Source organism: Callithrix jacchus, chromosome 9, assembly GCF_049354715.1.
Source record: "Callithrix jacchus isolate 240 chromosome 9, calJac240_pri, whole genome shotgun sequence".
In the NCBI taxonomy this organism is placed as follows: Eukaryota; Metazoa; Chordata; class Mammalia; order Primates; family Cebidae; genus Callithrix; species Callithrix jacchus.
In genome coordinates, this window is record NC_133510.1 from 2437330 (window position 1) to 2464519 (window position 27190).

Genomic DNA, 27190 nt, shown 5'->3' on the forward strand with positions numbered 1-27190 from the left:
GCTATTATAGCTGGATCATGTGGTAAGACAATATTTAGCTTTGTAAGAAACTGCCACGCGTCTTCGATGGTGACTATACCGTGGTGTATTCCCAACAACAATTAATGAAAGTCCTGTGGTTCCATTCTCATTAGCATTTGGTATTGTCGGGTTTTTTTTTAAAATCATTCTAATAGATGGGTAGTGGTATCCCATTGTTTTAATCTGCAGTTCCCTAATGACATATGATGCTGACAACTTTTCATGTTTATTTGCCACCTGTATATCTTCTCTGGTCAGCTCTTTTGCCCATTTTTAAATTGAGTTATTTTCTTTTTATTGTCAATGAATAAAGTCAAACTAAGATATTTGAAGATATTATTCTGAGCCAAATATCAATGACCAATAGCCCCCTATGACACAGCCCTCAGGAGATCCTGAGAGCATGTGTTCAAGATGGTCAGGCCACAAGTTGGTTTTACATATTTTAGGGAGATGTAAGATATCAGTGAATACATGTAAGATGTGCAATTCATTCAGTCTTGGGACAACTGGTAGCGGGGATGAGGGAGTGGGGCTTCCAAGTCATAGGTAGGTTCAAAGATTTTCTGATTGGAAATTGGTCAAAAGAGTTAAGTTATTGTCCAAAGACTTAGAATCAATAGAAAGGAATGTCTGGGTTAAGATAAGGGGTTGTGAAGACCAAGGCTTTATCAGGTAAATGAGGCCTCCAGGTAGCAGGTTTCAGAGAATAGATTGTAAATGTTTCTATCAGACTTAAAGAGTCTGTTCTAACAGTAATTCCAAAAGGGAGGAGGGAATAATGAGGCATGTCCGGCTCCCCATTTCCATCAAGGTCTGAATTAGTTTTTCACATTAACTTTGGAATACGCTTGGCTCAAAGTAGGGGTCCATTCAGCTGGTTGAGGGGCTTAGAATTTTATTTTTGGTTTACATTCTTAATGAGTTGCAAATAAATTCTTCATTCTGGATGCCAGGCCCTCATCAGATATATGATTTGCAAATATTTTCTCCCATTCTGTGGGTTGTCTTTCCACTTTCTTGATGGTACGACTTGGAGCACAAATGCTTTCACTTTGCGCAGTCAAATGGTTTTATCTCCTAGTCACTTGCATTTGTATTGTTTGTGCCAGAATGTGCAGGGGTAGAGATAAAAGTAAGCAAGAGGAAGGGCCGTGGTAAAAGCAAGAAGAGACCTGACTGTGGAGACACTGAAGCAAGGGAATAGGTGGAGCAAGGGAAGGTGAGACTTCAGTAATGGATGCACCTCTTGCTCTGAGAGCATCTGACCGGTTTCCATCATAGATCCTGTTTGCTGTGGAACCCAATTTATATGCTTGCTTCATTGCAGGAATCCTGCCCCCATACCTCCCCACTGCAGGCTTGAGAAGTAGCTGTCACAGCCACGGGCCTTGCCTCTAGACACTTCCATTCCAAGTAGCTAGCTGTACTGCACTTTCTCTGAGAAAGCTAATGTAAATGTAAAGGAAGTTTTCGAGGCTGTTCTATAGGAGATGTCCTAATTCAATGTTCCTCAAAGGTAGGCACTGTATTTATTTATTTTTTAAATCTCTCAGCACCTAATACAAAATCTAGCACACAGACTCCCAATAAATGTTTGCTTAAAGACGGATCGAGGTCCAATAGGGCCAGAGGGGCAGGTTTTATTACCAGTGGCTGAAGATGTTAGAATGCAAGATGTCTTAGGCAGTCTGGACTAGAAAAAAGTTGTCTTTGTTGCAAACAAGTGACTCAACGAGGTGATTTCTTATTCGCATTAAATAAAGATGCTGATGGCTCTCTACATAGGTATGAGGATCCCAGGACTGAGGAGGAAAGAAACTAAGCCGTTGCCATAGCTGAGCCGAGTTCTTAGGGGGAGGAGGAAGAGGAGGAGAAAGGCAAGCAGGAGGAGGCGGAGCCTCTTGCCAGCATCTGGTAGTGGAGGTTGGGAAGCCTTTCCTCCTCCACCTGGCTCCTCCCCTTGTTCCCCGAGCACCCTCCCCCCTTTCCCAAGGACAATCTGCGAGAAAGCAGCGGCGGAGGAGAGCTGAGACTAAAAGGCAAGAGGGGCCGTTGAGTGGAGAGCAAGGGGGAGAAGTGGGAGTGAGGCAGGAAGGTGTGGGCTGGGAGCAGGCGGTAGGGAGAGCTGAAAGGAGCAGAAGGGAAAAAGAGGAGGATGTGCGGCATCGGAAGCCGGGGCCAAGGGGGGATGGGCAGGGCAGTCGTGAAGAATCCTCGCCCCTTGGGCAGCCCCCTCCGGTGCAGGCTCAGCTGCATTCCTCCAGAATCGGGGATGGGTGGGTGGGGCTCGGACGGCTTGCCCTTGACTGCCTAACCCTACCCTGGCACTCACCCAATTCAAATCAGTGCGCTTCGGATGTTGCTTGTTTCTCCCTGCCGCGTGCTTATAGACACACGTGATTTTAGAGATAGGTTTTAATATGTTTCTCTCTACGTGCATGTCATTGCGGGTCTGTAAGGGATGCTTGTACAGGAGTCTGCATGAATTTCTGTGTCCTGTGCCTCTATAACTGTCTTAGAGATTTCAGGAGAAGAACATGAGCTGTTTTTTACAGGTCAGCACGCTTAAACTCCCCTTGTTATGGCGAATTTTCTCCCTCACTGACGCTTCCAGGGGTGGAAGAGCCCTGTGTGGGTTTCTACCCTGTCAGGAGCTCCAAGAGTAAATGAGAAGAAAAAGCAGAGGGAAAGGGATCAGCGCACCCAGATGTCTTGTTCTTGACTTTCCACTTTTTCTGCCTTCCTATTTGCCCTAGTCACTTAATCTTTCTTTTCTGAAGACAGGAGAAATTTGGACATGGACATTCCAGTTAAATAAGACTCTCTATTCACGCGTGTCCCTATATTCCTTTTGCTGTTTGTCACTATATGATTTCTTAAGTCCAAGTTGTATAGGAGTGTGTTTTATTTATTTATTTATTTATTTATTTTTGAGACGGAGTTTCGCTCTTGTTACCCAGGCTGGAGTGCAATGGCGTGATGTCGGCTCACCGCAACCTCCACCTCCTGGGTTTAGGCAATTCTCCTGCCTCAGCCTCCTGAGTAGCTGGGATTACAGGCACGCACCACCATGCCCAGCTAATTTTTTGTATTTTTAGTAGAGACGGGGTTTCACCACGTTGACCAGGATGGTCTCGATCTCTTGACCTCGTGATCCACCTGCCTCGGCCTCCAAAGTGCTGGGATTACAGGCTTGAGCCACCGTGCCCGGCAGGAATGTGTTTTAGAAGTAAACAGAATATGGAGGTGTGTATCCAGGCCTAGTTTTCATTTATTTGTATTTCATGTAGTTCACTAGTTCATTACTGCTTTCAACAAGTATTTATTGGGGTGCTGTAATGTACATGGACTTTTCAAGTCTTTAGTGGGCTGTGGGAGAATTTTAAAAGTGATCATGATCCCTGCTCAGGAGGAGTTCTCAGTCTAGTTAGGGAAAGTGACTTCACAGCCCAGTGATTGGCAAACTTTGTCTGTGGAAGGCCAGATAGTAAATATTTTAGACTGTAGGCTCGTGGGTCTCTGTCACGATATCCATGCTGCTGTTGTAGCACGAAAACAGCCATGATAATACGGGAATGAATGAAGGTAGTTTGCACACTGAAATTTGAACTTACATTTTTCACATGTCATGAAGTACTTTTTGCAACCACTAAAAAATATAAAAACATTTCACAGCTTACTGCCATACAAAAACACAAAAAAGGCTGAATTTGGCCTACAAGCTGTGGTACCCTGACCCGTGATCTAGTCCAACCATCTTTTCAGTGTGTAAGAAGCAATTAAAATGCCACACAAGCAGGCTGAGTTTGGTGGTTCACGCCTGTTATCCCAGCACTTTGGGAGGCCTAGGCGGGCGGATCACCTGAGATCAGGCATTCAAGACCAGCCTGGCCAACACGGTGAAAACCTGTCTCAACTGAAAATACAAAAATTAGCCTGGTGCAGTGGTGCATGCTTGTAATCCCAGCTACTCGGGAGGCTGAGGCAGGAGAATCGCTTGAACCTGGGAGGTGGAGGTTGCAGTGAGCCGAGATTGTGCCACTGCACTCCAGAACAAGAGTCTATCTCAAAAAATAAAAAGCCACATAAAGCAGAATTTAAGTGCTAAATGAATGATCCAGTTCAGACAGTATGTGATTAGAGGGCGTCCAAAGAGGACTTCCTTCAGCAGCGGTAGTCAGTAAAGGTTTAACAAGGGTACAGCTATCCCTGGCCTTAAATGATGGAATGGCGTGTGAATCTGGGGGAAGGGCTAGGGGACCCATCCGGACAAGGGACGCAGTGTGCCCAGGCACAAAAGTGGGAACAGCAAAGTAATGTTCAGGTGACAATGGAGCAGAGAATCTGTAGGACCAGAAGCTGAAGCTGTTTGCAAGGGCTAGATTGTGGGAGCTTCAAATGCCAACCCAAGAAGTTGGCACCTTCTCTGTCAGCACTGATTATATGTAGTATGTTCTCTGTCTCTTAACACAATGCATGTTTGTGTAGGTATGTCTTCATATATGTCTCATTGCATTACTTTATTATTTGTGTGGATGTGTGTGTTTATGTGACCTATGTCTCTGTAGGCAGCTACGCTGAGTTCTCCAGCTGCAGGGTAGAAGCAGGCTCAAGCTTCCCTTAAAACTTGGGTTCCTGTGAATGAATACACATCTCCACTGAAGCCTGGGGGCCTCTGACCTTTCTATGAAGGTTTATTTTGTGTCTCTAATAGAGTGAAGAAAGGAACACAAGCACAGTGAGACCAGCTATTCTAGTAAGCAATTCAGGTGGAAAATGGCAATGAGGATAGAAAGGGGATGGATAAAGGAAGATAATAAGAAGGGAGAATAATAGGATTTAGTTAGTGTTTTGAATCTGAGAGGAAGGGAGATAAATTTAAAATAACAGGTTTTAGCCTGGAACACTGGGAGAGTGATCATTCCACTGACACTTTATGGATATAAAAGTATGTCCTCTTGTGTGTTCCTTTGAGAGAAGCAATCCCTGAAGAACAAAATATGAAGGTGTGCCCATCTCATATGTGCACACCTGTGTATATGGCAATGATTGTGTGTTAATCTTCTCATTTGATAGCATGTAGTAACGTGAGGGGCAAGACCCAAAGGCCAAGGGTCAAGAAATGCTCCGGAGGTGACAGCCTGAGAGGGACGAGCCATAGAAAGCCTCTGCCCACTCCTGAGACTGGCACCATGAGTTTGTCTAACTCTGATGTGCCTTTGTAACTTCAGACTCCAGTTTCAACTTCATATCACCTAACCCCCTTCCAATAGCACAATTATATAACACCCAACCCTAATGTTAATTATCATCCCACCTACCCTTGTTCTTCTGCTTCTCCTCTGCTGATGGTCATCAGTGCCTCAGCCCTCATCTGATTCTTGCCCTCTGCAATGACCTATCCCTTCATTGAAAAGGGAGGAATCCTTGAGGCTAACTCAACTTTCTTCCTCCCTTTCTCATTTCTATTCAGTCAACTTCTCTTTTCCCTGACCTTACTTTATTCCCCAAATAGGTTCCAATTGGGGTGGGAGGGATCAGGAAGGGATTATTTAGAACCTTAGTAGTCTTGGGCTTGATGACATGACATTTCAGCTTGTCAGTCGACAAGGGTGTGGCTCTCCTCTGAAAGCAGTCCAAAGCTCTCAGGCTGCAAAGCCCAGACTTGGTGTCGTGGGAGAGCCTGGCTGAGGTGGCTCTAGCCAGTCTACTGGCCATTTGTTGGGCTAGTGGCATCTTGATTCCTACTTTCTTAACTGACCATTGTCTTAAATTCTAGAGTGGATCATGACCCATGAAGAGCACCATGCAGCCAAAACCTTGGGGATTGGCAAAGCCATCGCTGTCTTAACTTCTGGTGGAGATGCCCAAGGTAAGGAGGAGGGGACAAAAAACATGGCTGGGGGGCCTCCTGGAATTAGTGACTTCCTTAGCCTATGTGATAGAATTATTCTTCTTAGGTTCGCTGGAATTTTGCGCTTTCCTAAAAGTTTCTGTGAGGCCTAAGTCCCCAAGCGCATTTGATTTTATTTGCTGTGCTTTTATTTACCCACATCTTCAAAACTTCTTTTATTTACCCACATCTTCAAAACTTCTTTCCAAGTTTCTTTGAAGACTGGGGCTCTTTTGGTCCCCAGGAACCTGAGAGAGTGGTGTTTTCTCAGGCAGCATTGGGAAGAAACTAGAGATAAAGTTATTGAGAAGGCGGTCAGTGGATTAACTTCATGTACTTTGGTAATGGTGGGGATGGGAGGAGACCCAGAATTGGTATTTGGTGGGTCCCAGCTAGGTCTTCAGGTATTAATTCGGATGTCTGCGGAGTTTCTGCACTGACTAGGGTCAGTCAGGCACTTCATTTTCTGTGGCCCTTCCTCCTCTTTCATTTCATCAGTCCTTGAACAAATAGGAACAGCAGCAGTTAATGAATACACGTCCACTGTGAGGTGGGGGGCAGAAAACAGAGCCAGCAAAAACCCTTTTCCAGGTTGAATTTAAGAAACCTGGGAGTCAGGAAAATTAGGTATGTAGGTAACACGGAGTCGGAGAGGGAGGGTATGTGATTTTTTTAAAAAAACCGATTTCTCCTTTGATTCTTCTGATATATTTTGATTCATTGAAAAGAGGCAGAATTTCTTTAAAAAGGGTACAGGACATGAAGCCAATTATGGAAAAAAGAGAGAAGGAAAGTGATGTCAGCTAGACTCCTCTCCTCCGCACCACTGTCCCTAAGCTTTCCTAGACCTTGTGTTAAGGGCCCACTTTGTATAGAGCCCTGTCTTGTATGTTGTGAAGAAGTTGAATTCCTTTAGGAATGTATGGCTTAATGAGGAAACTGGAATTCTTACGTAAGGCACGTGAGTAAAAATAAGCAAGTGTGCATTAACCAAGTGGAATCTACTTACATGATAAAATGATAGGTCCTGGTTGGATTAATCAGAGAAAACTCCATGGAGAAGGTAGATTTCAAGACACTGAACTTTTTATTTAAGTAAGGTGCTTAGATTAGTAGCAGGCACATCACAAATACTCAATACATGTACCATTAATTAATTAGAAATGAATTAGTGAGTATCTACTGTGTGTCAGTCAGGATGATGGTCACTGGGGGTATATCAGTGAAAAGTCTGACAAAACCTTTGTTCTTATGATATTTCTTATTAGTATATTAGTAAAGCTAGACTTTATTTTTTAACTAGTGTGTATTATAATTGTTTTACAGGTTATGAATCAGAAAGTGCTAGAATGAAGAAACTGAGGAAGGAGGGTACGGAGGTCTGAGTTTAGGAACGGTGACCAGATTAGGAAGGCAGAGCCTTAGCTGAGTTTGCAGAAAGCACAGACCTGGCTCTTATTGCTTCTCTCTTCTTGCTGGCACGGTACCATGCCAATACTGAATTCTTTAACATGTGCCTGAGCACTGATCCTGCAGCCTTGGTAGAATGGTCTGTGTTAGATTAGGGGAAGAGAAAAGAGAGCCTGCTAAACAATCTGAGTGAGATACACAGTTACAGCATGAAGAAGAGCGCTCTAGAGAGTGAAAGCGGGAAAATCAGCCTAGAGTTTAACTTGGGTATAAAAGCAGCAGAGCCCTTCCAGCTTCTGATCCTGAGCAGTGAGACCCTCTTATTCTAGTGATGACCATGACTCATTACTATAAGAGAAAGACCCTCTTTCATGGAGGCAGCTGTAGATAAGCTAATTTCTGAAGGGTCCAGCTGAGCCAAGGCCTATGGGAGTCTGTGATAGGCACAGTGTGTCCAGGGAAATATCCCACCTGCGAATCCCCATAACATCACAGCCACATGTCACTAGGGACTGAGAGTGATAGAAACTCAAATTCTAGGGAGGCAAGGAGGCAAAATAGAAACTCAAAATGGAGCTGAGAGGTCCCACCTGCAGGAGAAGCTCGAATTCAGAAGCAGCCTGCCCAGAGCTGAGTTAGATGGACTCTCGTTCTCCCAGGCAGGAAACATAGAAATGTTTTTTGTTTTTCCCCCCAGAGGCTTTATGGGTCACATGGGAAAGTGAGATTGAGCTGTGTAAAATCCATAGAGGTCACAGCTTTCTCGTTCCCTGAGCTCAGCAAAGCTAATAATATCTTGAGGTAGAAAAATGGCCAGGAATCAGACCTCCTGAGCTCAAATACAAAGAACTCTGGGATGCTGGGCTGATGTCATACCAAATCCTAATTCTCTTTCCAGCTTAGGAATGACTTCAGCCACCACAACTATGCTATCTTTAGCCTTAGGCATTGGCATATTCTACCCCTGGAAAGGACCTCAGCAGTCATCTGCTCTGGCCTTCTGTCTTCAGATAGGCAGCCATTACAAATGTCTGTTTATCCTACTTTTTTTTTTTTTTTTTTTAAGAGATGGGACAGGTCCTTTCTATGTTGCCCAGGCTGGACTTGAACTCCTGGCTGAAGCATTCCTCTTGCTTCAGCCTCTCAAGTAGCTGAGACCACAGGCCATGTGCCACTGCACCTGGCTTATTCTATTTTTAAAGGTTTGCACAAACAGATTCTTTTACCTCTCTGGATTGCTATTCTCGGGTTTATAATTTTTACTTATATATATACTAGAAAGTGCAATTCATCTCTAACAAATGTTTATTCCTCATATATTTTTAAAAATTTTATGAAAGTCAAGGTAGAAATTTTAGTATCAGCTTTCAAAAACGTCATAATCAAGTCATGTATTAGATTGTTTTCTGTCTGGTCTCGTAGAGACCCATCAACCACAGTTCTTCCTAAAACCTCTTTCCAATATGCTGTAATTGGAGACTCCAGGCTATGTGCTTATGATGTTCTCCAGAGCCCCTCCTGAGCATACCAGAATACCTACTGGATGGTGCCTGTAATCTTATCCTTCATCCTGCTTCTAATAAGTCAGGCAGCTGCCATAGAGGGTTATTTAGAGCAACATGGAACAGCCAAGGAGACTCTGGCCAGGACTGGCTTGGGGCCAGACTGGGCTAGTCAGGTTGGCTAGAGAGCTCTAAGAATTACTGGGACTCCTTAGTATGAACTATTTGTATACCCCAGTTTGTGATTTTTGGGGAACTAGGGGTCTGAGGGGAACATAGGTGCCCGGCGTACAAAGAGCATCCTAAAATTTGGTTTCTAGGAAAACGCTCAGATATATTCAACTTGGAGACAGGATGAAGGACTTCTGGAAGTTGGTGAGCTTGAGGTAAGAGGAAGGCAGAAGAAGAGAATTTCCCTGTTGTGAGATTTTTTATGCCCAGCAGATTTGGATAGTCACTGTCCAGCATCTATTGTTTGCTTTTGTACTGAAAACCTTTTGAGTCATTTGTCTTCTTAATCCTGGGTATTCCAACAGCACTGCATGAAGAAAGAGTTTCTTCAGGGCCATTTGCTCAGCTTGGAAGCAGGAAACAACGTTCCAACCTATACATTTCAGAATTATTTTTTCCCTTTTTTCCTAAAATTACAAATCCACACTCTAGAACTCCAGGTATCCAGAAGAGAATCCTGTAAAACTTGTGACAGGCTGGAAAACAAACGAGTTTCATATCTATTCTCATCTTACTGAGCTGACTTCATTCTTTTTTCCTAAAGCATCGATGGCTTTGCGTTGACTGACCCTGTTCCTTTCACACGCATAGGCTATTCCTCAGGCTACTGGGAAGCCCCCTCTTCATAGCTCTTTTGGTTTTGATGCCTTCAACTTAAGGGTGTGAACCTAGGCTTCTAGATTTCAGGGGGCTTTGCCTTAGTGATGTCATAAGTGAGCTTCCTCCTGTGGAGGAGCCCCACCTTAGACCAGTTATCAAAAGCATTTGGCACTGTTCCCACTTCTTCAAACTGACCTCTTTCGGCTTCTAAGACACCGTGAAGTCCTGGTTCTTTTATGTTTCTTGCTGCCCCTTCTTCGTTTTCATCACAGAACCTCCCTTCCCGTTACTATTCCTTCAACGTTGGTTTTCCTTGGGTTCCATTCCTTGCCCTTTTCCCTTATAATTCCACATAGTCTCTTGAGATCGTCTCTTCCATGTTCACATGTATGCCCTGCAAGAACTTCCAACTCAACGTATCCAAATATGAATGGATCACCCCCACCCCACCTCCCAAAACCCAAACCCGCCTCTGCTGAAATAATGGCACCACGATTTACCCTTTGCCTAAGCCAATCATGGGACATTTTCTCCTTCTCTGACCCTTGAAAGGTAATCACATTGCCAACTGGATATAAGTCCTGTTGCTTCTGTTTCCCAGATGTCTTCTATCTAGTATTTGTTTTGTCCCAAATGCGACTCTTCCAGTCCAGGCCTTTCACATTCCTTTTTTATTTGAGACAGAGTTTCACTCGTTACCCAGGCTGGAGTGCAATGGCGCGATCCCGGCTCACCGCAACCTCCGCCTCCTGGGTTCAGGCAATTCTCCTGCCTCAGCCTCCCGAGTAGCTGGGATTACAGGCACGTGCCACCGTGCTCAGCTAATTTTTTGTATTTTTAGTAGAGATGGGCTTTCACCATGTTGACCAGGATGGTCTCAATCTCTTGACCTTGTGATCCACCCGCCTCGGCCTCCCAAAGTGCTGGGATTATAGGCTTGAGCCACCGCGCCCAGCCATGTAATTCTTTTTTTTTTTTTTTTTTTGAGATGGAGTCTTGCTCTGTTGCCCAGGCTGGAATGCAGTGGCGTGATCTTGGCTCACTGCAACCTCTGCTCCTGGGTTCAAGCGGTACTCCTGCCTCAGCCTCCTGAGGAGCTGGGATTACAGGCATGCATCACCATGCCCATCTAATGTTTTGTACTTTTAGTAGAGATAGGGTTTCACCATGTTGGCCAGGCTGGTCTCAAACTCCTGACCTCGTGATCCGCCCCCTCGGCCTCCCAAAGTGCTGGAATTGCAGGTGTGAGCCACCATGCCTGGCCATATTTTATTATTTATAATACCAAATTACCTAAAGTAATGTTTTGACCCTCACCTTTATTTGTGCTATTCCCTCTCCCTCAAATTATACACCTGACTAAAAAAGTTTTTTAAGGAAATTGTCCTGTAGGTCTAAGGACAAATGCTGTCTTTTCTGTATAACCTTCTCTGACTTCCTTTTGGCAGGCTTAGATATTCTTTGTCCCTGTTTCCACTGCATTGTGTTTCTGTCTCTCTCTCTCTCTCTCTCTGTTTCTCTCTCTTTCTCTCTGTGTGTGTGTGTGTTTCTCTCTCTCTCTCTCTCTCTCTCTGAGTTTTCTCTCTCTCTCTCTCTCTCTGTTTCTCTGTCTCTCTCTCTCTCTCTCTCTCTGAGAGATGGGATCTCACCGTGTTACCCAGACTGGATTTAACTCCTGGGTTCAAGTGATCCTCTTGCCTCAGCCTCCCAAGTAGCTGGGCTGGGACTATAGGCGTGCACCATTGTGCCTGGCTCATGTCTTTTATAGGGACCAATAGACCATGCTGTAATTATTCACATCTTGAGCACCATTGCCGAGTTCTTTATCTTGGTATTTCCAGACTCCGCGTTGGTCACTGCTGTATCCTTAGTACCTAGCACAGTGCCTGGAACACGACAGGTGTTCAGTTAATATTTGTTCAGTGAACAAATGGACCTTCAGTTCGATTGGAACTAACAGCCATGTAATACCAACCTGCAGAAAAGAACCATTTTGATCTTTTTTTATTCCATTCTATTCCTGATAGCTTTGGATTATTCAAAAGTTTATGATCGTTTTTAGTTTGGTGCTGCAGATTTTTCTGATTACTAGCTCCCTTAGTGCCTGCTGGTATATGACATTGCTCCAGGCAGGGTTAAGGACAATGTGAACAGACTTTGGATTGAAACAAATTTATGTGCTAGAATGTCTAAGAGAGGGTAGCTAAAACGGTTCACAAGAAGTTGACCTATCATGGCTGTAAGATTCCCTGAGCATCACCGTGTGCCCCTCCTCACAGTACACGGTAGGAAAGGAATGTCTCCCCTCCCTCACCAATAAAGCCATGCTTAGCACAGGGTCAGTGCATTACTCCTAATATGAGACACACACATGGGACACCTGCTGTGTGTTGTATGCTGGGATGGGTTGGCTTTTCCTCAGTGCTCCTGGAAGGGAGTTCTTTTCACTGAGCAGGTACTAGGAGAGGGATAATATTCATCTGTGAAAAAGGGAAAAGGACGTTCTCTGTATTTTAGTCCCATGTTTTTGTTTTGTTTTAATTTTATTTATTTATTTTCTTAGAGATGGAGTCTTGCTATGTTGCCCAGGCTGGTCTCGAACTCCTAGGCTCAAGCAATCTTCCCAGCTTGACGTCCTAAAGTACTGGGATCACAGGCATGAGCCACTGTGCCCAGCCCTAGTCGTAAGTTTTTCTCCAGTGGAAGCAGAGAGAGAGAGTGATTTACAGCACACTTTGCAAGTTCCGGATAAACATCTTATATACAGGGCCACAGGAAGAGACTAGCAAATATTTGTTGACTAGTTGAGGAAATGCCAGGAGAAGGTAGTGAGAGAATAGAGTCCCCACTAATTCTTCCTGCACTCTTAGTCACAACCTCTTCTGGCAGTGTGAGAACTAGTGAATCCCAGCTGTGTAGCACACACAGGAGCAGACCAACTCAAGTGACACAAAAAAGGTGTGTGTGTGTGCGCGCATGTGTGTGTGTGTAGTACACTGGGAGAATCAGCCGTCCAGGACAGATGTACTTGTGAACTTGTGAATAAGCTATGACTCGTCAGGTCACTGAACCATAGAGAGCCACGTCTTTGTCCTGAAATGCCCAGTAAAGCTGACGTCTAGATTCAGTGCAGAAAGCAAGGAAAAAACCAAGTACAGCCATTGAGATGAGTGGGACAAGTCAGCAATAGTGTGGACTTAGGCACTTGAAAACTTGAATTTCAATATGAACTTGCTAAAGGTACTGGCTTTGTGCCCCTTGACCTTTTTGAGTTTGTTTCAAAACCTTAAAATTGGAGACAACTCCAGGATTATGGGCAGGATTAAGTGAGATGATGTCTGACAAGCTCTTGGCAGTGTCTAGCCCACAATACACATTCAAGAAAATGCTCTATTGTTCTTGTTATTATTTCCCATGTGGTCCTATCAAGGAAAGGTCTTGGGAAAGGCAGGATTTTGGGGGGAGCTTGGGGAGTAGTGAATGCAGATTCTCTGAGGCTCCAGTAACACTGAATGCAGTAACTGGGAGTGGGGCGGCCAGAAGACTTTGATGAGAGAATTAGTCCAGATTCAGAGAAAAGACTAAAGAAAGCACTGATTCATTACCTTTAGCCAAATGTACTATCTGTGGATTCCAGGGTGCCTTTTCTTAGGAGCAACCTTTCCGTGACTTCTTTTGTCCCTCCTCTCACAGGTATGAATGCTGCGGTCCGGGCGGTGGTTCGAGTTGGCATTTTCACCGGCGCCCGTGTCTTCTTTGTCCATGAGGTTGGTTCTGTACTTTGTTCCTCATCCTTTCTCTGTCCCCTTCTAATTCTGCCTCCTGCCCTCTTCCCACGTTCTGTGTCCTTACCTCCCACTTACATTGCTGTGTTTGATTGTCCTTGGCTCCCTGTCTCCATAAGTCACCTTCCTCCTCCTGACTGCAACAGTGATGGTTGCACCCGGTCATCTGCAAACTGGGTTTACATGTGGCCTGTTCAGTCTAAAGGAAACAGTAACTGTCAGTGTTCCTTTCATCTCTCTCAACAGAGAAAAAAATGGAAATGGTTAGTATTTACAGCAAATTTAGTATATCCTGGGGTAGAGCCCAGGAGAGAAGAGCCTTGCTGTATCTCTGGAGTTTGCATAACTTTCTGAGCTCCTCACTCCTCTTTTGTGCCCTTCTCTCAGTACCTTTCCATGCTTCACCCACTCTTCTTCTTATAAGGTCTTTCTTCTATCAGATTTTATAGTCTCTTAGCAAGTCTCATTTCTTTCCTTCCCTCCCACCAGCCTCCCCTTCTCCTTTTCTCCATGGTTATCAAGACTGTCTGTTACCATTGGTCCCCTGGGAAGCAGGTTGGAGGAGATAGTGTGAGCCAAAAATAAGAGTTAAGATTAACTGTTAGGAAGGATATCCCATATTCTGAGGTTTCAAAGTTGGGAGGAACTAGAGAGCATTGCAAAAGTTGGCACCCCTTCTTTGTACTGTGTTAAATACGAAGGTCTCATGAGCATCCAGGACTCACTAATGGGAGGAGGTGGCTTGACTGTCAGACAGCCTCTTCCCAGGGATCCTGGGAGAAGCCTAGCAGGGGCTGACCAGGTATGATGTGTCCACAGGGTTATCAAGGCCTGGTGGATGGTGGTGATCACATCAGGGAAGCCACCTGGGAGAGTGTTTCGATGATGCTTCAGCTGGTATGTTCCAGAGAATTCCCTGTCTCATATTTGCTCTGTCCTTGCTTCATCTCACTCTGCTTTGGGCTCATGGTCTCCCAAATTCCCTGTCATGTGGTTTCATGTGAAGAAATTCAGTGACAAGAGAGGGAACCTATTTGCCCTTTACTCTTAGCATTTGAAAATATCACGCTGGTTTCCTGGGGCAGGGAGAGGGTGGAGAAGTGATCACAGGATAGTTTGCTCTTTATGGAAAGTTCATAAACAAGACTTTGGGGACTGGCACGTAAGCAGGTCTTACTCTAGGGTCACGGGGAAGGTCTGGCCCTGAAAATAACCTTACCAGAGGACTGGAGCCAGAGCCAGAAGTAGAGCTGAAATCTGCCAGTCCTCATGTGATGGAGATGAGGTGACCTGAAAACCAGACCACTTGAAGGACCAAGGAACTGAGACAACCTTTCAGAGTCTCAAAAAAATACTAAGAGTATCCTGAGGATTTGCACAGCCCTTTGTGCTGCTTACTCCATGTTGTGCTGGGCTTCTCATGTGTACCCACTGTGGGCTAGCCCCATAGAAATACAACCATTCGCTGTTTTACTGAAAATCTGTAAGTTACATTTGTATCCCCCTTTTTTCAGCTCAGTTCCCTAAAAATCCGTGGGCATAAATTTAATATGCAGTGTCTAGTGAAGGCTCTGCCTAGCTGCTAGGTAATGTGCTTGTGATAAAGCGGTGTGAGAGTGAGCCAGAATTCTCCACCAGTACCCCACAGTCATGGCTGCCCAGGAGTGCATATGTTATAAAAATTCCTGGCCGGGCGCGGTGGCTCACACCTATAATCCCAGCACTTTGGGAGGCCGAGGCAGGTGGATCACGAGGTCAAGAGATCAAGATCATCCTGGTCAACATGGTGAAACCCCGTCTCTACTAAAAATACAAAAAATTAGCTGAGCATGGTGGCGCATGCCTGTAATCCCAGCTACTCGGGAGGCTGAGGCAGGAGAATTGCTTGAACCCAGAAGGCGGAGGTTGTGGTGAGCAGAGATTGAGCCATTGCACTCCAGCCTGGGTAACAAGAGCAAAACTCGGTCTCAAAAAAAAAATTCCTAAGTATACTTACTTCTCTCAGGTAAGTATACTTTCTCTCAGGTATAGAAAGCCTTAATTTCCCAGGGACTTAGAGACACCTCTCTTGGGGTATTTTTAAGACTTTCTTTACCTAGAGCTATTTTTCCTGTGAATACCTGGATATTACGGCCTCTGCCACTGGCACCATGGATTGCAAGGAGCAAAGGGGAAAGGATTGGTAGTACCTGGGTACAATTAGAAACCTCAGTGTATAGAGAGGAAAAATAACACAAAACACATTGGAATGAACTCCTAATAATAATTTTGACACAACCCAGTAATGTCAGGCCATTAGGGAAAATTTCTAAAGACTGATGTCGCTGCTTCTAGGATACGAAAGTTGGAGATTATTTGAGAAGCCAACAGGCATGTATGTATTATTCACTTGTTCTCCTTAGGATAGTCACAGATGACAAAGTCTTCAGTGAGAGGGGTTCTTAGCAGTGTTCTAAGATGTATAGCAAAATGTGGGAATGACCCCAGGATGCCTCAGCCAGCATCATTTCCCTTTCCTTTGGAAGGGGCAGATCATTCTTGAGTGTATGTCAAGGAACTTTCTAAGGAGTCACACGTTGTGCCGGGCCATCACAGTGTTGGAGTGGGGACGTCTCAGCATGCTGGGCCCTGTCCCTTGGGGGCTGACGTCTACCTCTTCCAAAGGGAGGCACCGTGATTGGAAGTGCCCGGTGCAAGGACTTCCGGGAACGAGAAGGACGACTCCGAGCTGCCTACAACCTGGTGAAACGTGGGATCACCAATCTCTGTGTCATTGGGGGTGATGGCAGCCTCACTGGGGCTGACACCTTCCGTTCTGAGTGGAGTGACTTGTTGAGTGACCTCCAGAAAGCAGGTAAGACATTGTTCACATCAGTGTTGCTTATTAGTGTAAGTATGTACAAGGGTGTACACACACACACACACATACACACACACATACACACACTCACACTACACACACACTCACACATACACACACTCACACATACACACACATACACATATACACACACATACACTCACACATACACACACACTCACACATACACACATACACACATACACACACACCACGCACCCCTCCCCCTTATCTCCCATTGGAGAATAATGTTACCCAGACACAGATAGTCTTTGCCCTTTTTTTTCTGGTATTGTCTACAATTTCTTTTGGCTAGAGCTTCTTCTCTCTCTAGAAGTCTCCTCTTTAGGCATGCCAGGTACCTCACCCAGTGGCTCCTGGTTTGCTTCCCATTGTCAGGTAAGATCACAGATGAGGAGGCTACGAAGTCCAGCTACCTGAACATCGTGGGCCTGGTTGGGTCAATTGACAACGACTTCTGTGGCACTGATATGACCATTGGCACTGACTCTGCCCTGCACCGGATCATAGAGATCGTAGATGCCATCACTACCACTGCTCAGAGGTGAGGGGACTCGGCAGGTAGGCAGTATAAGAAGATGGCCGCTAGGTCAGGTTAAAGGGCTACAGGCTGCTGAAGAGCTAAGTGTCTGAACAGCTATAATGACCAGTTTTCTGGGGCTAGCACATGATTTTTAACTGAAAATTGTCTAGAGCGCTGAAATTCCACTGCTCCCTAAATGATATCGATTTGTCACTGTCCAGCCCACTGTCCACATATGCAGCTGTGAGGTCTTTCATATCTTTGGGGTCTCCTGAATGGTTATTCTTCATACTGGGCAAATCTAGGGAGCCCATACATGAGCTACCCTTTCCAGCCATATCATAGAAAGTATAGGTGCTCTGACCACCACTGCTCAGAGATAAGGGGACGGAGTGGGAGGCAACGTAGAATGGGAGCACAGAGGGTAGTCCTGGAGGATTCCAGTTTAGTCCAGTCCTTCCTTGACTTTTTATCCTTTTCTCTCCTCCCTTCCCTGACCCAGTTCCTCGCTGGAACAGAGCCTCTGTATAGACACCTTCTGCTGCTGTGTTTTCTCAGACCTAGGAAGGATACCTTGTGGCTAAATTATTTCCCCTAGTTCTTCCTGGTCTCAGGAACCCTGCTAGAACCTGGCAGTATACATGTGTCTCTCAGAGAGGGTAATTGGCCTAGATGTGGTGGAGGCTTGATCTTGGCCATAGGGTGACCTGGACTATATCCTGTGTCTGTCTGTTGCAGCCACCAGAGGACATTTGTGTTAGAAGTGATGGGCCGCCACTGTGGGTAAGATCCTCCTCCTGACTCATGTATCCCATGGACCTAGCAGTAACCCTCTCCTTTTCCCCAGAGTCCAGTGAGGTCTCTCAGTAGCAGCAGATCTGCTCTACACATGCTCCTTGTGCTGTTGTTCCCTTTTCTACCTCCGTCCCTCTTCGTTGCATCCCCACACAGGCACATGTGCATGTACTCAGGCACGTGCTTTGTGTAAAGAGTAGGCAGTGCTCTGAGATTGGAGGCCACTGTGGCAGGTGTCCTTTAGAGACAGAATCTCACTGAGGGGCCCTGGTGCTCTTATCCTCACCCCAAGAATAAAATGGAGGCTCTCCAGACCTTTTATCAACCGTGAGGACTAGGAGAACTTGTTGGGTGTGGATGAGGTTATTTGTGGAGTACAACTTCTAGCGTGATGCTTCTGGCTCTCATCTCAGATATCTGGCCCTTGTTACCTCTCTGTCCTGTGGGGCCGACTGGGTTTTTATTCCTGAATGTCCACCAGATGATGACTGGGAGGAACACCTTTGTCGCCGACTCAGCGAGGTATTGGCACTTTATTTTGCCCTTAAGAATTCCCTCCTCCTCTCCCACCGATAGTCTGTTTCCCACCATCAGCTTCAATCCATGGACCATTTTACCCTTTGTTCTCAACCAGACAAGGACCCGCGGTTCCCGCCTCAACATCATCATTGTGGCCGAGGGTGCAATTGACAAGAATGGAAAACCAATCACCTCAGAAGACATCAAGAATGTTCGTATAAATGAAAGCAGAGAGGCCTTAGACTGCATAGCCCATTCCCTTCCGGCTTCTGGGTCTCCTGACACTGCTTCTCCCCTTGGCTCTTCTGCACATCTCTCCCTGGGTCCCTGCCCCTGGTTTCCACCCACAAAGAACCATTAGAAGACAAAAGGCTGAACTGTCCATGGTTTACCCAAGTCCCTGCTTGTTTTCTTCCTTTGACTCTGCCTAACCCTCTCTCTGCCCCTGTCTTGGTCCCTTCAGCTGGTGGTAAAGCGTTTGGGATACGACACCCGGGTCACTGTCTTGGGGCATGTGCAGAGGGGTGGGACGCCATCGGCCTTTGACAGAATTCTGGTAAGTCACTGGGCTCTGTGGCCCTTATGCCTTAAAACCCTCAACCTTGGAGTCCTGCTCCCTCAGAGCTGCACGCTTCCCCAGGCAGGGGCTTACATCACTGGTTGTGCTACCTCTCCACCAGCCTGTGGGCTGCAGTGACCACTGACCTGTTCCCAGATATTGAGGGCTCTCTTCTGTTACAAAAATGATGAGGGACTATGCTTTCCTAATGGTGAGGAGGAATATCTCTTAGTTTCGTTTCACATATTTTTAATAAGATTTTTGAGATAATTATAGATTCACATTCGGTTGTACAGAATTATACAAAGATAGTCTGCACACCCTTTTCCCAGTTTCCCTCAATGGTAGCGTCTTGAAAAACTACAGTACAATATCATGCCCAGGATATTGACATTGATACAGTCAAGCTGCAGAACGTTTCTGTTACCACAGTGTGTCTCATGTTGCTCTTCTACAGCCACATGCACTTTACCCCACCCATCCTCTTCTCATTCTGAACCTCCGGCAACTACTCATCTGTCTCTTTGTCTATGATTTTTAACCTCATGTATATTATATAAAGGAATTGTGTAATATGCAGCCCTTCAGGATTGGCTTTTTTTCCACTTAGTTTAATTTTCTAGGTATTTATCCAAGGCGTTGTTTGTTGTTTTTTACAGAGCAGTAAGTACTTCATGGAGTGGACATATTACAGTTTGTTATATCATTCAGACACTTGAATTGTTTTCAATTTTTGGCTATTAGGGATACAGCAACTATGAACATTTGTGTACAGCTTTCTGTGTGAATTTAAATTTTCATTTCTGCAGAGTAATTGCCCAGGAGTTCAGTTGGGTTGTACGGTGGTTTTTTGTTTCTTATAAAAACATTTTTTAAAGATACTGCCCAGCGGTTTCCAGAATAGCTGTACCATTTTAATTTCCATCAGCAATTTATAAATGACCTGTTTTGTTTTCATCCTTACCAGCATTTGAGGTCATCACTGTTTTCTTTATTTTTTTAATGAAAATAAATGTCTGTCTGTCCTCCTCAGTGAAACGTCTGTCTGTATTGAGGGGCAGTGTCTCAGAGCTCTGAGCATCAGTGAAAATGTTGAGCTCCAACCTTAGACACTCAGCCTAAACCCTTTTACCCTATTCTCATTGGAAGAGCAAAGCGATCTCCTACTTGTTTTGTCAATGAAAAGGGAATATTAGTAAGCCCCAGTAATCCTGTTGATTGCTATAGTGGGCATGTTTCTCTAGAACTAAGTAGCATCTCTGGGGCTCTGATAGCAAGAATACAGAGTCATCAAGCTTTAGATGAAATCTGTTTGGGGAGGTAAAGCCCAGTAAGTTATTTGCTGCAGTTCTTAAATGTGAGACTCAGTCTTGTGATTTGGAAAAGGCCTCGAGTATCCTGACTTTTGAGGCTGAGCCAAAATGGGGCAGCCTGAGCCAGACTGTCTTTTTTCTCCGGGCTCCTGCAGGGCAGCAGGATGGGTGTCGAAGCAGTGATGGCACTTTTGGAGGGGACTCCAGATACCCCAGCCTGTGTAGTGAGCCTCTCTGGGAACCAGGCTGTGCGCCTGCCCCTCATGGAATGTGTCCAGGTGGTAAGTACTGATTCTAAACACCTTCTTAACAGTCTCAAGCCCCTGTGTTGGAGCTCATGGGGCATGAGACGAGCGGCTAGGGCCACTGGTGTAGGAGGGAGTGGAAAGGCAGGATGGTGTGGCAGGAGACGTGGGGAAAGAGCATTGGGCTTTAGGAAGTGGAAAGGCAGGATGGTGCAGCAGGAGACGTGGGGAAAGAGCACAGTGGGCTTTAGGAAGTGGAAAGGCAGGATGGTGCAGCAGGAGACGTGGGGAAAGAGCACAGTGGGCTTTAGGAAGTGGAAAGGCAGGATGGTGCAGCAGGAGACATGGGGAAAGAGCACAGCGGGCTTTAGGAAGTGGAAAGGCAGGATGGGGCAGCAGGAGACATGGGGAAAGAGCATTGGGCTTTAGGAAGTGGAAAGGCAGGATGGGGCAGCAGGAGACGTGGGGAAAGAGCATTGGGCTTTAGGAAGTGGAAAGGCAGGATGGGGCAGCAGGAGACATGGGGAAAGAGCATTGGGCTTTAGGAAGTGGAAAGGCAGGATGGGGCAGCAGGAGACGTGGGGAAAGAGCATTGGGCTTTAGGAAGTGGAAAGGCAGGATGGGGCAGCAGGAGACGTGGGGAAAGAGCATTGGGCTTTAGGAAGTGGAAAGGCAGGATGGGGCAGCAGGAGACGTGGGGAAAGAGCATTGGGCTTTAGGAAGTGGAAAGGCAGGATGGGGCAGCAGGAGACATGGGGAAAGAGCACAGTGGGCTTTAGGAAGTGGAAAGGCAGGATGGTGCAGCAGGAGACGTGGGGAAAGAGCATTGGGCTTTAGGAAGTGGAAAGGCAGGATGGGGCAGCAGGAGACATGGGGAAAGAGCACAGTGGGCTTTAGGAAGTGGAAAGGCAGGATGGTGCAGCAGGAGACGTGGGGAAAGAGCATTGGGCTTTAGGAAGTGGAAAGGCAGGATGGGGCAGCAGGAGACATGGGGAAAGAGCACAGTGGGCTTTAGGAAGTGGAAAGGCAGGATGGTGCAGCAGGAGACGTGGGGAAAGAGCATTGGGCTTTAGGAAGTGGAAAGGCAGGATGGGGCAGCAGGAGACGTGGGGAAAGAGCATTGGGCTTTAGGAAGTGGAAAGGCAGGATGGTGCGGCAGGAGACGTGGGGAAAGAGCATTGGGCTTTAGGAAGTGGAAAGGCAGGATGGGGCAGCAGGAGACGTGGGGAAAGAGCATTGGGCTTTAGGAAGTGGAAAGGCAGGATGGTGCGGCAGGAGACGTGGGGAAAGAGCATTGGGCTTTAGGAAGTGGAAAGGCAGGATGGGGCAGCAGGAGACGTGGGGAAAGAGCACAGTGGGCTTTAGGAAGTGGAAAGGCAGGATGGTGCAGCAGGAGACGTGGGGAAAGAGCATTGGGCTTTAGGAAGTGGAAAGGCAGGATGGTGCGGCAGGAGACGTGGGGAAAGAGCATTGGGCTTTAGGAAGTGGAAAGGCAGGATGGTGCAGCAGGAGACGTGGGGAAAGAGCACAGTGGGCTTTAGGAAGTGGAAAGGCAGGATGGTGCAGCAGGAGACGTGGGGAAAGAGCACAGTGGGCTTTAGGAAGTGGAAAGGCAGGATGGTGCAGCAGGAGACGTGGGGAAAGAGCATTGGGCTTTAGGAAGTGGAAAGGCAGGATGGTGCAGCAGGAGACGTGGGGAAAGAGCACAGTGGGCTTTAGGAAGTGGAAAGGCAGGATGGGGCAGCAGGAGACATGGGGAAAGAGCACAGTGGGCTTTAGGAAGTGGAAAGGCAGGATGGTGCAGCAGGAGACGTGGGGAAAGAGCATTGGGCTTTAGGAAGTGGAAAGGCAGGATGGGGCAGCAGGAGACATGGGGAAAGAGCACAGTGGGCTTTAGGAAGTGGAAAGGCAGGATGGTGCAGCAGGAGACGTGGGGAAAGAGCATTGGGCTTTAGGAAGTGGAAAGGCAGGATGGGGCAGCAGGAGACGTGGGGAAAGAGCACAGTGGGCTTTAGGAAGTGGAAAGGCAGGATGGTGCAGCAGGAGACGTGGGGAAAGAGCATTGGGCTTTAGGAAGTGGAAAGGCAGGATGGGGCAGCAGGAGACGTGGGGAAAGAGCATTGGGCTTTAGGAAGTGGAAAGGCAGGATGGTGCGGCAGGAGACGTGGGGAAAGAGCATTGGGCTTTAGGAAGTGGAAAGGCAGGATGGGGCAGCAGGAGACGTGGGGAAAGAGCACAGTGGGCTTTAGGAAGTGGAAAGGCAGGATGGTGCAGCAGGAGACGTGGGGAAAGAGCATTGGGCTTTAGGAAGTGGAAAGGCAGGATGGGGCAGCAGGAGACGTGGGGAAAGAGCATTGGGCTTTAGGAAGTGGAAAGGCAGGATGGTGCGGCAGGAGACGTGGGGAAAGAGCATTGGGCTTTAGGAAGTGGAAAGGCAGGATGGGGCAGCAGGAGACGTGGGGAAAGAGCACAGTGGGCTTTAGGAAGTGGAAAGGCAGGATGGTGCAGCAGGAGACGTGGGGAAAGAGCACAGTGGGCTTTAGGAAGTGGAAAGGCAGGATGGTGCAGCAGGAGACGTGGGGAAAGAGCACAGTGGGCTTTAGGAAGTGGAAAGGCAGGATGGTGCAGCAGGAGACGTGGGGAAAGAGCACAGTGGGCTTTAGGAAGTGGAAAGGCAGGATGGTGCAGCAGGAGACGTGGGGAAAGAGCACAGTGGGCTTTAGGAAGTGGAAAGGCAGGATGGTGCAGCAGGAGACGTGGGGAAAGAGCACAGTGGGCTTTAGGAAGTGGAAAGGCAGGATGGTGCAGCAGGAGACGTGGGGAAAGAGCATTGGGCTTTAGGAAGTGGAAAGGCAGGATGGGGCAGCAGGAGACGTGGGGAAAGAGCATTGGGCTTTAGGAAGTGGAAAGGCAGGATGGGGCAGCAGGAGACGTGGGGAAAGAGCACAGTGGGCTTTAGGAAGTGGAAAGGCAGGATGGGGCAGCAGGAGACGTGGGGAAAGAGCACAGTGGGCTTTAGGAAGTGGAAAGGCAGGATGGTGCAGCAGGAGACGTGGGGAAAGAGCATTGGGCTTTAGGAAGTGGAAAGGCAGGATGGGGCAGCAGGAGACGTGGGGAAAGAGCACAGTGGGCTTTAGGAAGTGGAAAGGCAGGATGGTGCAGCAGGAGACATGGGGAAAGAGCACAGTGGGCTTTAGGAAGTGGAAAGGCAGGATGGGGCAGCAGGAGACATGGGGAAAGAGCATTGGGCTTTAGGAAGTGGAAAGGCAGGATGGGGCAGCAGGAGACATGGGGAAAGAGCATTGGGCTTTAGGAAGTGGAAAGGCAGGATGGTGCAGCAGGAGACATGGGGAAAGAGCACAGTGGGCTTTAGGAAGTGGAAAGGCAGGATGGTGCAGCAGGAGACATGGGGAAAGAGCACAGCGGGCTTTCCGCAGGGGCTGGAACCTCTCTAATCTTCAGTGTTCCCATCTGTAAAACGTTCCTAAGGAAGGTGGGAGACCCTACATCTTCCTTAGTAATAAAATCCAGGATCTCGTAATATACAATCTCAAACCTTTTTATCGTCTTTTTATTGGAAGAATAATGAAGTATTTCTCCCAACTTTATTAACAACAGGAGAATATTAAATTCTAGCTGGGTACCTTTTGTCTCTGAGTTCTATCTTGAACATGTTTCTCTAAACCAGCATAAGGTTACTAGTGCTCTCGTTGAGGGTTATTGTAAGGATTGGAGATAAGCTATGTTAGCATCTGATGCAGTACCTAGCAAAGGTTGACCGCCAGGAAATGGTGGCCTTTATTACGAAGGAATCACTCCTCTGATACCATAGAGCGAACATGGTGGCTGAGAGCGGGAGCTGGAGTCTGACCTGGTTCTGAGGCTCGTTTAATTGCTCCCCATCTCCCGGCTTCCTCCTCTCTGAGACTCAGGAGTCCCAGTGACCTGCAGCCTTGCTTGGAAATGTATCTGTAAAAGCTCCAGAGCAAAGGCCCTGCCCACAGAGCTGAAAAGCACATGGCAGGAATCAGTCCTTCTTCCTAACTGGGTTACCTGTAGGAACTTTATTTTTTGTTGTTGTTGTTTTGAGACAGAGTTTCGCTCTTGTTACCCAGGCTGGAGTGCAATGGTGCGATCTCGGCTCACCGCAACCTCCGCCTCCTGGGTTCAGGCAGTTCTCCTGCCTCAGCCTCCTGAGTAGCTGGAATTACAGGCACGTGCACCATGCGCAGCTAATTTTTTGTATTTTTAGTAGAGACGGGGTTTCACCTTGTTGACCAGGATGGTCTCAATCGCTTGACCTCGTGATCCACCCGCCTCGGCCTCCCAAAGTGCTGGGATTACAGGCGTGAGCCACTGCGCCCTGCAGGAACTTTATTTACTCATAAGTTTAGAGGCTGCTCTAAGGCTGGGGAACTGGGTGTGGAATGAAGATTCTATATGTCAGTGAGCACTCCTCCAGAGTGTTCAGAGCCGGGCGCAGTGGCTCACACCTGTAATCCCAGCACCTTGGGAGACTGAGGCAGGCGGATCATGAGGTCAGGATATCAAGACCATCTGGCTAACATGGTGAAACGCCATCTCTGCTAAAAATACAAAATAAAATAGTCGGGCATAGTGGCACGTGCCTGTAGTCCCAGCTGTTCGGGAGGCTGAGGCAGGAGAACTGCTTGAACCTGGGAGGAGGAGGGTGTAGTGAGCCAAGATCATACCACTGCACTTCAGCCTTGGTGACAGAGCAAGACTCCCTCTCAAAGGAAAATAAAATAAACAGAGCATACATTCAGTGATTCTTTTGCTGCTCATTACTTAGAAAACTCAGGAAAAACAAAAATACTTCTGTGAGCATTTAGGGGCATAGGAAAGGTGGGGTGTAGGCTGGGCAGGATCTAGTCAAGATCCCGGAGATGGAGAGAGTTCAACTGTGGGATAGAAATCCAGCCGTTCAGAATCCTGCCCTGGAGGCGAAACTGTCACTGTGCTCTCCCCGCAGACTAAAGATGTGACCAAGGCCATGGATGACAAGAAATTTGACGAAGCCATGAAGCTGAGAGGCCGGTGAGGAAGCGACGGGAACTTACTGGCTACAGAAACCAGATGCCAGAACGGAGCCAAAGATCTCCGTGGTTCCAGGCCCAAAACATGAGCTTCTGCTGCCTCCTTTTCTTGTTCTCTCTGCAGCAGTTTATTGCCTAAGAAAATGAGTTGTGAGGTGACTGGCAGGCTCAGTTCATCTCAGGGATGCTCTCCCTGGCAATCAACCTTTTATCGTGTTATTTCTATATGTGGGCCCCAGCTAGATGATACGTTTCTCTAGACAAGGGACAGTCTCTTGTGCTGAGCGCGGTGCCTGGAGAACAGTGCTGAGAGAGTGTTTGATGAACTAGTGGCCCCTTTGCAGCCACTGCCCTGTCCCTGCCCTGCCCCAGTTCTGTCCTCAGAGTTTCGCCCTGTGGAATTTCCCTCTGGGAGCAAAATTTCAGACCAGGATCCCTGTGGCTGCTAGCTTTGGGGAATGGCCTGAAGACACCTCTCTCTATCCGTACTTCCTGCAGGAGCTTCATGAACAACTGGGAGGTGTACAAGCTTCTAGCTCATGTCAGACCCCCGGTATCTAAGGTACTGGCAACTTGACCTGCCCTTTCTCCTTTTCCTTTTCTCTCCCCCAGTCTCTCTTCATAAAGGGCTACCACAGTCCATGCAACGTAAGCCTTGCCAACTTCTCTGCCCTACTCTCATCTTCAGTGCTGGGCCCTTGGCCCTGTTAGAAAGATTTCCTCTTAACCACCCCAGATACTAGCCCCCTTCTTAGTGTACCTGGGTACTTCTAACACAAGACCCATGCCTACTTCAGGACTGGCAAGATAGGCAACAAATGGGAAACAGGGCTCATGTACTTTTTCTCTGGGAAAATCTGGGAATAATCACGTCTAAATATATCCGAGCCACCTCTTCCATTGGAGTAGCGCTTCTCAATATTGAGGATATGTCAGAATTGTCTGGATTGCTTATTAAACATGCAAACTCCTGGGCCCCTCTCTCAGAGGAGATTCAGATCTGGGTAGAGGCCAGGAATATGGAGGTTTAACAGGCTCCTTCAGTGGGTTCTGATGCAGGCGATCCAAGGATCATACCTTGGGAAGGGCTGCTCTGGAAGGCCTCTCATTCCCTGTATAATAATGATATCTGAGATGAGGGACAGCAGCTTTATTTACTGATCTGTGATCAAGAATCTTGCTTCCATAGTTTGTGGAAGCAGCTGTGCTGGCATTCCTTGGGAGTGGGGTGTGTTGTCTCAGGGAGATGCCCCGATCCCGGGACGACAAAGACTCAGAGTTCTGCCTCCTTTCCTGAGCACCTCCCTGCTCCCCTGCGGGGCTGCTGTCCTCCTCTTGCCCTGCTTCCTCCTGTACAGAGTGGTTCACACACAGTGGCTGTGATGAACGTGGGGGCCCCGGCTGCAGGAATGAATGCTGCTGTTCGCTCCACCGTGAGGATTGGCCTCATCCAGGGCAACCGAGTGCTCGTCGTCCATGATGGTTTCGAGGGCCTGGCCAAGGGGCAGGTATGGGGACTAAAAGGAAGGAGGGCACATATTCTGGGACCCAGGCATGGTCATGGGAAACTAAGTGTAGCAGGAATGACCTGTGCATCCTCTTGGCTCCCCTGTTCCTTACTGCCTCTCTCTCCTCTCTCAGGGTCCAGACAGAAGTAGATATTTAATGTTAGGAATGACTGGGATGAGCCGTTGCAAACAACGGGTCTTATTTAATCCTCTGTCCCAAAGCTCAGCACAGTGCCTGGCAGAGGCAGATGAAATATTTGGGAATGAGCAGTAAGGGTAGTTCAGTGCGTGGGGAAAGGCTAATACCTGGGGTATCTCTTCCAACCAAGGGGGACCCAGGGGTAG

The 27190-nt window shown here is 47.3% G+C and overlaps 1 protein-coding gene across 17 annotated transcripts in view; it reads left to right on the plus strand.

Annotated features, from left to right (window-relative positions):
- Positions 1-27190, plus strand: part of PFKM (phosphofructokinase, muscle) — a 52115-nt gene that overhangs the window by 13575 nt on the left and 11350 nt on the right. For 14 of the 17 annotated variants that reach the window (XM_078338192.1, XM_078338197.1, XM_078338207.1 and 11 more), the window contains 13 exons: positions 5804-5896; positions 13354-13427; positions 14265-14342; positions 16110-16299; positions 16705-16870; positions 17588-17632; positions 18058-18166; positions 18279-18374; positions 18627-18719; positions 20191-20316; positions 25274-25338; positions 25836-25899; positions 26696-26845. In XM_078338192.1, the coding sequence (XP_078194318.1) occupies positions 5804-5896; positions 13354-13427; positions 14265-14342; positions 16110-16299; positions 16705-16870; positions 17588-17632; positions 18058-18166; positions 18279-18374; positions 18627-18719; positions 20191-20316; positions 25274-25338; positions 25836-25899; positions 26696-26845 (1349 nt within the window). Of the gene's footprint in view, positions 1-2005; positions 2120-5685; positions 5717-5803; positions 5897-13353; positions 13428-14264; positions 14343-16109; positions 16300-16704; positions 16871-17587; positions 17633-18057; positions 18167-18278; positions 18375-18626; positions 18720-20190; positions 20317-25273; positions 25339-25835; positions 25900-26695; positions 26846-27190 lie in introns of those variants that run through there. The other 3 variants (XM_078338209.1, XM_078338204.1, XM_078338205.1) reach the window with 3 other exon arrangements.